We start from the raw sequence: 13,585 nt of genomic DNA, 5'->3' as shown, positions 1-13,585 counted from the left end.
CCCACAGCAGTCCTGTCCGGGCCTCACAGTTGGTGGGCCTGTGGACCAATCCTGACCTCCAGCTCACCCGAAGCAACTGTGGCTCAGCCATAACAAGAGGGTTCATGCGGCCCACACAGGGGTCACCCCTGGAGCTCCTGGCTCTACTGACCAGGGGAGATTGTGCTCCTGGGCCCCTCAGGACACCTTTTATATAGGCTATGCTTTCAAGACCAGGAGATGAGCTGTTCTACCTCATGTATAGAAACAAACACAAAGAATGTAACAAAATAAGGAGACAAAGGAATACGTTCCTAACAAAAGAACAAGACAAAAACTCCAGAAAAAGAACTAAACAAAATAGAGATAAGCAGCCTACCAGGTAAAGAGGTCAAAGTAAGGGTCACAAACATGCTCACTGAACTTAGGAGAAGAATGGACGAACACAATAGGAACTTCAAAAAGAGACAGAAAATAATATTTCAGAGAAGGGGCTAACATCCAAAATATATAAAGAACTGATACAACTCAACACCTGAAAAAAAAAAGGTTAAAAAATGAGTAAAGAACCTAAATAGATATTTCTTCAAAGAAGATATACAGATGGCCAACACACCCATGAAAAGATGAAATGTAAATCAAAACCACAATGAGATATCACCTCACACCTGTCAGAATGGCCATCATCAATAAATCAACAAACAACAAGTGCTGGTGAGGGTGGGGGAAAGGGAACCCTCGGGGACTGCTGGTGGGATTATAAATTGGTGCAGCCACTACGGAAAATGGTACAGAGGTTCCTCAAAAAATTAAGAACAGTAATGACCACCAGTTCCATTCCTGGGTATTTATTTAAAGACAACAAAAACACTAATTCAAAAAGATAATGCACCCCTGTGTTCATTGCAGCATTATTTACAATAACCAAGATATAGAAGCAACCTAAGTGTCCATCAATAGATGAATGGATAAAGAAGATGTGATCTCCAATATACAATGGAGTATTACTCTGCCATATAAAAGAACGAAAAATTGTCATTTGTGAAACACGGATGGACCTAGAGGGTATTACCCATATGCTGAATGAAATAAGTCAGAGAAAGACAAATATCATATGATTTCACTTACATGTGGAATCTAAACAACAGAACAAATGAACTAACAGAAACAGACTCATAGACACAGAGAACAAATGGATGGTTGGTTACCAGAGGGGTGGGGGAAGGGAGATGGGCAAAAAAGGTGAAGGAAATTAAAAGGGATAACTTTCACTTATAAAATAAGTAAGGCACAGGGATGTAATGTGCAGCATAGGGAATATAATCCCATCATAATCACTTTGTACAGTGACAGATGGTTACTAGATATTGTGATGATCGCTCCGTAAGGTACACAAATGTCTAATCACTGTGTTGTGCACCTGAAACCAATAAACCAATATAATATTGTACGTCAACTATAATGAAAAAGAAAAAGAGCAATGAAAAGGAATGGTAAAGTCATACTATGTAAAACATGCAATGTTACCACTTACTTAATTCCTTACCATATATATATAGGATTTGTCTGCATTTGATTTGTCTGCAACATACTAATTATTTATAGGTCATATATCTATATCATCTATTTAGGAAGATTTTAAAAAGGTTTGGAACAGTCCTGATTTAAAAACCAGATTTACAGGAACTGGATAAATGTATGACATGAAGCAATTTATCTTTGTTCCCTAAACTTCAGTCTCCCTCATCTATAAAATAATGATGATAATGCTGACATCATAGGTCACTGGAAAGTGTTTGGAGAGAATATGTGCTTAATTATTGGTGTAGCCCGTGGCTCATAGTAAGAGCTTGATACATGGTAGCTATTATTGCTATTGCTCATTGTACTGCTTTATTCCTCATTAATTAACTCCGTGTATTACTTTTTAAGTTTTGAATTAAAGAGCCTCATTAGAAATTGTAAATCCAATATATTGAGTAGGCTTAGGTATGACAAACCCAATATACTGAGTAGCTCACAACCATTCGGAGGCCATAATAGAAGGGTCCAGTGAGGACTAGTGCAGTATGAGCCTACTGAAAGAGATAATTATTCAGTTGGAACCAGGACAGGGGCCACCCTGATTTCCATGAAGCATAGTACTACACAAACTGTCCAAAATTCTGATTCATGATTCCAAGCCCTGCCTACAAAAATAATGTTTATTAAAAGCATCAATATGTGGAATATATCATGGACGCTAGCAAAGAGTAGGCATCAGCAGCATAAGGGACAATTCCTGAAAGTTTCCCTTTCAATCAGTCCTTCAAACAATTTTTGAATTCCTAAAACACAAACTATGAGGTAAAAAAAAGAATATATATATATATATATATATATATATATATATATATATATATATATGACTTGTACGCATCTTTTGTTATTGGTATATGTTATTACCATTTTAATAGTGTTTTTTCCTTTCTTAATGTGTGTATACATTTTTTTGGCACCCTCTGTATAATATGGTTCCTGTCCTCAAAGTTCTTAAAATCTAGCTATGATGAGGGCAGTACCCAAACATAAGAAAAATTATCTAGCAATGGAAAATAAATATGCAACTTATGTCATAAGTCAATATAAGATTCATTGCCATGAATGCTGGAGAAATTACACCCACTAAATCAAAGGAGAGATAAAGTAAGGGAGTTAGTGCGGCTAGAGTCAACTTTTTGGAAGACAGACACTCTGTACTAGCTCTTACAGAAGAAGGGAATTTAGACAAGCATTGCCATGTAGAAAAGGGATTCCCATTGCAGAAAACAATTCTAGCAAATGCTTAGTGAGGTGTTTGGAAAGAGGAACTTCACTGAACAAACTCAGTAGAAATGAGCATGGTGAATGTCTGAATTCTGGAGTGAGTATTCAAGAAAACGTTTTAGTTTGAATTACTGATTTCCTGCAACCTAGCTCTACACCTGGTTGTGCAGATCCCAAAGAGTATGTGACCAAGTGCGAGCGGTTTGTGATTGCCAAATCCAGTACGCAAACCCAAGCCTATGTGATTTCAAAGTCTATGATTTTGTTTTTCCTTTCTCTCAAAATAATTTAACAAGCATTAAGATAAATAAATCTGGGGGAAAGCTGAACAAGTCATAAAGAGAAATATATGACACAGTTAATGCAATCATTTGACAAAACTTTATTGAGCACCTACAATGCACATGGCATTGTTCTTGATGCTGATAATACAGACTTAAAACAGACTGAAATCCTGACTTCCAGAGAGCTTACATGTTAGCATATATGCATGTGTGGTAGCGATGGTGGAAGTGGTGGGAGAGGGGATATTATATCTGAATACACTTCTCATTAATTACGATACCTTTTAATTGGACTCAGTTCCTAGAATTTCTTAATGATTCTTACAGAAGGCAAATCTGAAGTCTTACTCCTATGTGGTGGCCTCAACTTTATCAATTATGAGTTAAATTGATTGAATACTTGTATTCTAAGAACATTTTTACAGTGTTTACATGCCTTATCTCACATAATTCTTATACTACCTAAGAGCTATTATTATCCCTGTTTTACAGATGAAAAAATTAAACTTGAGGTAGATTTAAAAAGTTTCTTGTACAAAAAAAGTTTCTATGCAATATTGGGGAAGATAGACCCAAACAGTTCTTTTGAAATCCTGAAAATCCATGCTTAAAATCATTCTACTGCACTCTTTTTTTTTTTTTTTAAACTTCTTATATTTACTCTCAAGGAATTTCAAAATAAAAGCAGAATTCTTGAATCTATGGGGAAGGCAGCATAATACAGTAAATCAGAGATCAAGGGATCTGAGCCCTATACCAGGTCTGCTTCTGATATACACTGTGGAACAGAGTAATTAGCCATTTTATTTTTCTACCTTAGTTTTGTTATCTGTGAAATGGGTCTAATATTTTCCATTCATATTTCAGAGATTGTGGGTTTGTGAGTGTATATGGGTATGTTTATAGTCGTAGTAGGATGAAAGTAGGGAAATCATGAGATGAGAAATATCAATTATTTAGAAAAGCAAAAGGTATCTCCTAGATGTAAGATTTTATCAATAATATTATTTTCAAAAACAGTCATTTATATAGACAAAAATATATGGAAATCTGGTACAACAAACCTCCTATATGTTTTATCAAAGAGGTACTTTTTGTACAACATATTCGTAGGCAATTTGAAATGGAAGAGGAATTATACATCTATACAATGATCACATTGCTCCTTTTAGGGTGAGCAGAATCAGATTTAATTGTTCTAAATCATATTCTTTAAAAAGTTAAACCCAAGCCAATATGATATGAATGTTTATCAAACTCAAACAACTTATAGCTAACAAGAAAACAGAACATACCTAATACCATTTGATTAGAAGTTTCCTTTTTTTTTTTTTCCTTCTGTAGAAATCTCTCCTTCTAGAAATAGGTGGAAAAGTCACACAGCTTCTAAAGAGCTAGCTTGTGATAATTCCTCAATCAATTCTTAAAGTATTGGCTTTACCTCATATTTATTTGTTTTACCCTATTAGTTCACTGTTCAGTCTTGCAAGACCCCATGCTCCATCCATTTCAAACTATTCGCAGCTCTTCAAAGTGCTCTGCTTCTTAGCTCCGTGCTTTTGTCATTCCCTCTACCAGGCATACCTTCCTCACTCCAGGCTGCTTGGGCAAACTCCATTAGCTGTCAAGATTCAATTCAGAGGTGACTTCACAATAAAACCTTTCTTACCCAGTCCATGCAAAATTAGCCAGTGTTCTGTTTTGTTTTGTCCCTATAATGTCTGGATAAGTGCTCATTACTGGTCCTGCACTATTTCAAACCACTTATTTGTTTATATGTCTGTGTCCTTTCCAAGACTGGAAGCTTCTTGAAAGCAAGGACTGTTCTCTATTGATCTTAGTTTCCCAGACTCTAGTACAGTGCATAAATCACAGTTGTCTTTCGAAAATTTTTGAAAGATGAATGAATAAATGATGCCCCATGAGTCACATTCTGATAACTTTAAACAAGTGTGTGCAAATTTCATACATGTATGTAATTCTGGGTATCACAGAAATGAAACCAAAAGCTTTAAAGGGGTAAAATAAAATAAAACAAAACTTAAAAATAAAAACATCAGGTACGACTTTATTGTAAAAACTTGGTAAAATATCAGACCACAAGTGAATTGCAAACTCTTTTGCAAACCTTGCTATTTTAGAAGAAAAAGACAACCCTAAAAGAAAATTAAAACATTTGCAAAAAAGCACAAAAGCTAACTATTGAAAAGGCATAAGCACACTTAAAATTGAAGTTAAGCTACTCAAAGCAAGGTTATATATGTTGTCTGTGGCAATGTACATGGTTGGAGTCTCTGTTGACTAATGTATCAGAAATGCTTACATCTCTCAGTACAGGTTAGCCAAAGTACTAAGAATTTATTATCCAAAAGTCATTTGAATTAAAATATTGCTGGTGAAAGTCTTTTCATTCCTTTGCTTATGAATATAAGTGAGAAAAACTTAAAGCTAAACCCACAAAGACCACTGATAGTAGAGAGTGAAAAAGGGATTTCCTAAAAACCATATCAAAGAAACTCTGGACTCATGTTTTCCTTCACTTCTGAAATATAACAAGGAAATATCAAAATCAATTATTTCTTAATCTAAATTATTTACGGAATTTTCCCTGAAAAAAAAAAGATCACTTTTCACCTTCAAAAAAGATGAGGAGGGAAAACATTTACAATTCATTGAGATAACAAAACAGTGCATGCCATATCCAAAATGGGAAACAGGAGATGGTAATGGAGAAATTCAAGTTGATATTTGGGCACACTCTCTAGGATTTAAATATCTCCTTTCACATTGTTTACTGTAGCACATGCATGGAAAAACCGATTGCTGAAGTTAATCTTAAAAGTAGTAAAAAGTAAATTCTGCCAGAGCTCTGCAAAGTGATCTACAGAATGCTTCCAGACTGTGGTTGTAAAAGAATTGGTCATCAAAACATAAATACTACCTGTTTGAAATTCAAATAGAAAACAAAAAGGCTTACAAAAGAGTGAGCAGCAGGGAGTTCTTTAGTACAACTTGTTAACACTGAAAATGAAACTTTAGTACCCAGACATATTAAAATACTCCCCTAGTAAAATAAAATGGGAAAACACTTTACATTTACATATATATATACACACACATTACATATATATATATACACACACATTACATATATATATACACACACATTAACATTTACATATATATATACACACACATTAAGATTGCTATTTTATGTATTCAGTCTTAACTGCCCTTTTATTTATTTTTTTTTTTTTCTGAAAGGCAATCACTTTCCTTTTGGACTTCCTTCAGTAAAAAATACAAGTTCAAAATGCTAACAGAGGATGTAATTCACTTAAATTATGCAACTGGAATTCCACAGCTGGCCTGTCTGGCTTCGTGCTGAATGAACAGTGTCAGAAAACCTCTCCAATAATATTGCCGTCCTTCCTGACAAGGGGGAAATCTCCCAAACTTAGGCTCAACTTCAGAGGCTCATTAGCCCAAGCAAGTGAATGTCAGTGGGGTGACAAAGCTTGGGTAAGGGCGCCCACGCCGCTGAAGCAAACAGCCCACCCAGAGCTGAGGACTTGTATGATTAATATCACCAACTTCTAATAAGAGCAATGTGTTTATATGAGTAGGATGGTCAGGTATCCCACAGATCACATCCTCATGACATTACAGCCACTAAATTGAATCCCCAGCTCAAACAATTAAACTGCACGAACACAGGCAGCTCAGAGCACTTTTTAAAAGAAAGACTTTAAATCCTGCTCTAAAGCATTCTCTATAGCTTTTTACCTTCTCTTGTTTCTCGCTTCCGGCCTACCTAAATAATTTTCATCTTTTTCTCCCCCCACTCCACCCCCCAAGTGTGAGCGTGAACCTCAATTACAAACAGTTAAACCTGAAGGTCACTTCCCAGCAGCGTTCCCACATGTTCCCCCAGCCAGGCAGCACGGCAACCATAAAACAAAGCCCTTGCAACCACCTGTAATAATCTGTCTGCTCAGCCAGCAATCAGAAAAGTCCTGAAGCTACACAAGGTAGACATTTTCTGCAGCTGGTTTAACATGTATATTGTGCCCAGTTGCCGGCTCGCCTCCTCTTACCTTCACGTTAGTCCGGAGTGCACAGTAACATGCAAAGAACATTGCAGTAAATAAGGAGCATATGGACCGGTATTCAGCTTCTCAGCACAGCGCAAGCCCCACACACACACGGTCCTGGGCATGTGCTACTAAGGAGCATCCGTTCCCTCTGTCAGTTTGAAAATGCATTGATCTCTGTTTTCTCTGACTACAAAACGACATGTCTCGAAGGCACTGAGTGAGAGCTCAAAATCTCTTCATTGGCTATATATAGCATTGTGCCCAGTAATTTCAATTAGCCAAGAATTCAGCATCTGAAAGTTAAGACTTCAGTTGCTTTTCCTTCTAGCATTTCAAATCACTGGGTTTAAAAAAAAAAAAAAAAAAAACGGGAAGGGGGAATGAGCTCACCCAGGAAGCATGGGGGGGGGGGGTAAGGGGGGAGGTGAAGAATTGAAATTTAACCAATGAGTTACTTATATTTCTGGACAGCCCTGGTGTTATCCTATTAGATACTTTACAGTGGGATTGCATCGGGCAGACTGTAAATGAAGAGGAAACCCTTTTTCCTGTGGAGGTTTAATATGGGCTCTGCACTATATTCCAGGCTATTCTGATGCAGCACCCTGTTTGGCAAATAGTACAAATCACTGCAAACACATCTCATTCTGCTTTTGCCTGTGAAATAAGACCAAGACCAAAGGATCACTGTCTCATAAAGTCCCCTAAAATGTAAGCTGGGTTCCCCGGGGGGTGATCTACGATTACGTGGCTGAGAAGTACCACCTTCTCTTACTTCCCTGTCCTGTAATATCTGTTCACATCTTCCAGGGGTATTTAAAGTTGCTAGGCTCACTAATAAGACAGTGCATCTAATTTTCCGAAACGAAGCTTTATTGGTAAATGACAGTCAATAATAGAGGAAGGGTTTGGAATGAAGACAGAAGATTCCAGGGGATAACAGAACCACAGATTCAGTAGCTACTGCTGCTGAATGTAATATGTTCAGCTGGCTCTGGAACTGAGAGAGCAAGAGAGAAAAATAAAAGCTTCTGCCCTCATGAATCCATAAGGGGAAAAAAAAAAAACTTAATTCAGAAACATCGTCAGATCCTACTGTCTGTTGTCGTTCCTATCAGGCACCGGATGACACAAATTAACTCAATTTTTACTGAGCCAAAGGACAAAGTGCAATTTAAGGCTCTAAACTCTTATTTCCAGCCGTAGGAAGCCCTAATGCTCAGCTAGAATTCTAAAGCTATCTGGCGAAATGTAAGCAGAAATGAACAGTTCTCACTGCAGCAAAAATAGTGGGAGGAAAAAGAGTGGTTATGTCTTTGCCACGACGTTCCCCATCAGCTTACAGCAACAGGGAAGATCAGCATAACTCACCAGAAAAAGCTGCAGTGACTTTTAGGATTTTTCTTTAATATGTTTTGCATAAGCCACCTCCCCTCTGGAGCCTGCAGTGGTGCTGAGGTACTGTCAGAGCGACTGGGCATTTCTCCTGGGCAATGAGGTGAAGCAGCTTCAGGAGGATGCAAGGTATTTAAGGGAGAGAAATTAAAGGAAGAAGAAAAGCAGGATTTTCTATTCCTCTCTTAATGACAAGCGTTCAGAAAGTGTCGTCAGTTCTGACTAAATAGCTATTTTGGGCTGTCATTGTTTGTGCCTTTTTTTAGGAAGGAAAAAGGCAATCTTGTCTTAAGCTAGAGATTCTTTAGCATCGTAAAAGAAGGCAGCCACTTAATTCGATTCTCAGTTCCGTCTGTCATATAAGTCTAGGTCATTACAAATTTTAAACACTTGCAACATAACCAGTAACTTTCCAGGACATTAAAACAAGGCATGGATGCCCAAATGTCGTTATTCCACAACTTTTATTAATGGCGTTAGAATGCAGAACTAAGAATTTCAGTTAACAACACTTTCCTCTCCTGAGGTCATAACAGGTCACATTTCCTGCAGCTCTCCCGATAAATGAACCCAAACATAGCAACTCAATGCCATGAAAAACAGGGGAATTTTTAAATGCCTGTCTTTATTGGGGGTTCAGAGGGTTTAAAAAAAACACAGTTTTTCAATATGTGCATAAATATTGTTAATTTTTTTTCCCATTAGGAATTGTGGGGGGAGAGCAACTTTATATCTTTCTTCTTATTATTTTAATAGACCGTAGGGTATTTGGATGGCCCAGGAGGGAGAGAGCAAAAGGGCTGGAAAACGTTACAAATCTCAGAACAGTTCACAGGCAAGGATTAAAGAAAAATGAAGTTACAGGTGAAAAAGCACATGTAGGTTTCCCTGGTAAGGCAACCAGGGATGACTTCTGCTGATAAGACTTCACATACAATATTAATGTGTGTCCATTATAAAGAAGGGGTCTCGGACTCACAGACCAGCTTAAAATGCTCCTATACACTTATCTACCCCACAGCATCGCAGTATAGACATAGGCTATGCCTATAGATTTACTGTCTAGTTTTCGTTAAGTGTACTAGGAGAGCTGACTTCACTATTCTCATTTTATAGATGCAGGAAATGAGACATTAACTCTAGCGACAATGCCCCACTAATAAGTACACCCTATTTTTAGGCAAAGGCTTCAACAGGTCAGTGTACCTGCTAAAAGAATAACATTTGCTATTGTAGAAGGAAATTATAACTGGCTACATCGTTTTGGAGGCAGCATAATAAATCTAGGCTCTAACTCTCACAAGCAAGTAGTCCTGGAAAGTAACTTCCATGTCAGATTCTTTCTTTTACCATTTGTATAATGGATATTTATTAAATGGGGATAATACTTAGCCCATAGCGTCACTAAGAAGATTAAGGATGAATCCCATCACCAAAATAGTCTAGGTGGATCAAAGAATTAAGTGCAAAAATTAAAACCATAAACATATTAGAAGAAAACAGATTTGCTTTGGGTTTTAGAGGGTATAATACTGGAGTGGAGAAGCCTGCAGCCATAGAAAGAAAAGATAAATAATTGTGTCTATATAAAAAATTTTAAAAACCTTCTGCTTGGATAAATTATATACAATGACAAACTGAAAAAAAAATCTGCAACACATTCAATGGAAAATATCTTAAAATACAAAGAATTTTCATAAATATATAAGCAAAAATATAAAACCAAATACAAAAGGCAAAGGACATAAAGTGGCAATTCACAAAAAGACCACAAAACACAAAAATATTCCACCATATTCATATTTAGGGAAAAGCATAAAAATTAGGAAATATTTTTAAATTGATATATTAAGTAATTAATGGGAATGCATTAATTGGTAAAAACTTTTTGGAAGGTACGCTATAAAATAGTATAAAAAGAACATTCTCTTTGATGTGGTTATTCATCTTCCAGGACTTTATCCTAGATATAGATATAGATATTGGTATAGGTATAAATAGACCTATAGATCTAAATACACATACATGTTACATATACATGTTTATTGTAAATATCCATTAGGACAAGACTTCTTTGTAAGATTATAGTTCTTCTATGGCATTGAATACTATGCAATTATTAGAACAGTATAAGGTACATGTGAATATTCTTATATCAAAAGATGTCCAAGTTATAATGTTAAATGTAAAAAAATAAGGTTGCTAAAGAGTTTGTATAATAGGAGCCTATATTTGTGTGTATATTTGTATATAATTGTAGTAGGTGAGAGTGTGTTTGTGCGTGTGCGTATGAATGTGTGTGAGAGTGTGTTTGTGTGTGTGTGTGTGTGTGTGTGTGTGTGTAAAATTTTGACAGTGCTGATCATTGGGGATTGAGACTTGGCTTAGGAAGATAAGTTAGACATGACTTTACATTTTTTAATTTTATGCCTTTCTGTATACTACAGCGGCCTCACCCACAATGAACTATTTATCTAACTATCCTCTCAGTAAATGAGAGAAGTGAAGACACAGGAAGGAAGGACATTCTAAGACCTGCAAGCGGATTTGCCTATTACTGTTCTCAATGAGTACGGGTCAGGGGATAATCATGGCATAAGGGACAAGAACCTATCTATTCCTGAGTGATCTAAGCTCCTGAGTGCCTCCGGAAGGCATGTAATTCTAGTGTGTGCTATACTGTTCTTACAGCATGGCCTTTAAACACAAGCCAACTACTTTATTTGGTTCTGAAGTGAAAAGGTGACTATGGAGTAAACTTGTTGCTAATCAATGTTTACCTCATGCACTGAGTCATGCACCTGACATCAACATATATTTCCTTTGTATTTCTTTTTTTTCCCCCCCAATAAACATTGCTATAGACTGAATGTTTGTGTTCCCTCAAAACCCATATGCTGAAACTTAATCCTAGATGTAATATTTTGAGGTGAGGCTGTAGAGAGGTGATTAGGTCCTTCTGAATGGGATTAATGCCCTTCTAAAAGAGACCACAGAAAGCCCCCCTGCCCCTTCCACCATGTGAGGACTATCAACCAGGAAGCAGACTCTTCACCAGACACTGAATCTGTTGGCACCTTAATCTTGGACTTCCAGGCTCTCTGACAGAAAGAAATTTCTGTTGTTTATAAGCCACCCAGTCTGTAGCATTTTACTATAGCTGCCCAAACAGATTAAGACAAGCATACAATACTTTTAGAATATAACCTAGTTTATGTAAAATGTTTTTTTGAAAATATTCAAGCAATATGCAATTATAATTTACTAATGATACAATAACAGCAACAACCATTAATAGGGATAAATAATTCATATCTGTGTACATTTTCCTTCTCTATGAAATAAGGAGATTTGACTATTAGAACTTTCTTATACACAGAATAACTTTGGTAGGTTTGCTTGCTTTCGGGTTTGTTTTATTTAGGCAGGACACAGAGATATGTTTAAATGTTATGGATCCACTAGGTTATATTCCAGGTCAATTAAATCAGAATCTCTGGCAATGGTAGCCAGGCATCAGGATTTTATAAAGTTCCTCAGGTGAGCCCAATGTGCAGGTGAGACCGACAATTTCTTAGAGAGGAGGGAGTGGTAAGCAAACTGATTCTGTAAAGGGCCAGATAGTAACAGTTTTAGGCCTGCGAGCCATAAGATCACTGTCACAACTACTCAACTCTGTTCCAACTACTCAACTTTGATGTTACACTGAGAAAGCAGCCCTAGACATTACATAATTTGTTCCACCCAAACTTTATTAATAAACATTAAAATTTAAATTTCACATACTGTTCACATGTCAGGAAATATTAATTTTCTTTTAATTTTCTTCAACCATTTAAAAATGTAAAAGACATTTCTTAGCTGGTGGTTTGCCAGCTTTTGCTCTAGGGTCTCTTGCAGTAGTTTTCAAAGTCTTGTCTTTCAAAACATCAGCATAAGCTGGGAATCTGTTAGAAATGCTGTCTATTTGTTTAAGGTCATCATGGCTCAACACTCAGATGAATGCCAGTTGAGCAAGGGGCCATATAACACCTTAGAACTTGGAATCTGTTCTCTCTCAGAAACTAACAGCTCTTAGACTTTGGAGAAAAAAAAATAACAACTTGAGTTTCAATTTCTTTTCTGTCACTTACAGCTGTGTGACCTTGGGCAAATATAACCTCTCTCTGCCACAGGGTATAATTCAGCAAAATAAAGATAACAAACCTACTACACAGGGATGTTGTAAGGATTGAAATAAAGATGGGGCACAAACTGCTTGGCCTACTATCTGGTACATAGTAAATTTAATCAGTGGTGAGTTTTAGCCATAAAGAAGATTGAATTGATAGAGGTATGGAGAAAGATAAAAATATGTTCTAGTTCCTCTTGACTATTCTAAATACATAGATGATTCCCTGCAGCTGTTTGTAGACCTTTCAGGACTTCCATATGATTACCAACCGGCCCTAAGGGGAATTCTCAGGAAGTTTCGTTATCTCATTATAATCCCTGAATTGCTTTAATATCTTTGGAATTTCATGCATCCTCCTTGGAGTTTTATTGAGATAATGGTAACTGATCTACAAATTACAAAGCATTTCAGAGTTTCTCAGGATTTTCTACCAAAGTATCCCTAAAGGCGGAAGAGAATGTATTTATTACCCTTGGAGGTATAGGAACCAAATGGAATGTCTTGAGTGTCTCATTTGCTATCTTAAAAATTCATGTAAATATTAAATTCAAGCCACCAATATCTCTGTATTTGTTATAAAGTGATGTTTTATATTCCTCTCTGACCACCAGATTTAATAAGCCAAGAAGACTGTGCAATGTTTACTCATGGCTTCGAGTACCCACTGACATACATACCACTGTGTACGCCCATGGGTACTCTGGCCCCAGTTCAGAAAGTAGGTAGAGATCCCACTTGATTCTTGATGCTCACATCAGCCTTGAAGATGTTGTCATCACTCCTTTGTATTCAGTGAGGAAAAATAGCATAACGACTAAATGAATTGTTGAGATTTATAGCGAAGGGACGGG

The 13,585-nt window shown here is 36.7% G+C and overlaps 1 protein-coding gene across 14 annotated transcripts in view; it reads right to left on the bottom strand.

Moving 5' to 3' along the window:
- Positions 1–13,585, bottom strand: part of DLG2 (discs large MAGUK scaffold protein 2) — a 1,894,072-nt gene that overhangs the window by 1,330,252 nt on the left and 550,235 nt on the right. For 2 of the 14 annotated variants that reach the window (XM_088791543.1, XM_074335670.2), the window contains exon 1: positions 7,166–7,533. The exons of 11 other annotated variants lie outside the window; for them this stretch is intronic. In XM_088791543.1, the coding sequence (XP_088647669.1) occupies positions 7,166–7,207 (42 nt within the window). In that variant the 5' untranslated portion in view covers positions 7,208–7,533. Of the gene's footprint in view, positions 1–7,165; positions 7,534–13,585 lie in introns of those variants that run through there. One more of the 14 variants, XM_088791544.1, reaches the window with a different exon arrangement.

The sequence above is a fragment of the Rhinolophus sinicus genome, chromosome 14, assembly GCF_057876585.1.
Source record: "Rhinolophus sinicus isolate RSI-liver-muscle chromosome 14, RSI-T2T, whole genome shotgun sequence".
Taxonomy (NCBI): domain Eukaryota; kingdom Metazoa; phylum Chordata; class Mammalia; order Chiroptera; family Rhinolophidae; genus Rhinolophus; species Rhinolophus sinicus.
This window is presented reverse-complemented; position numbering and strand designations above follow the sequence as displayed.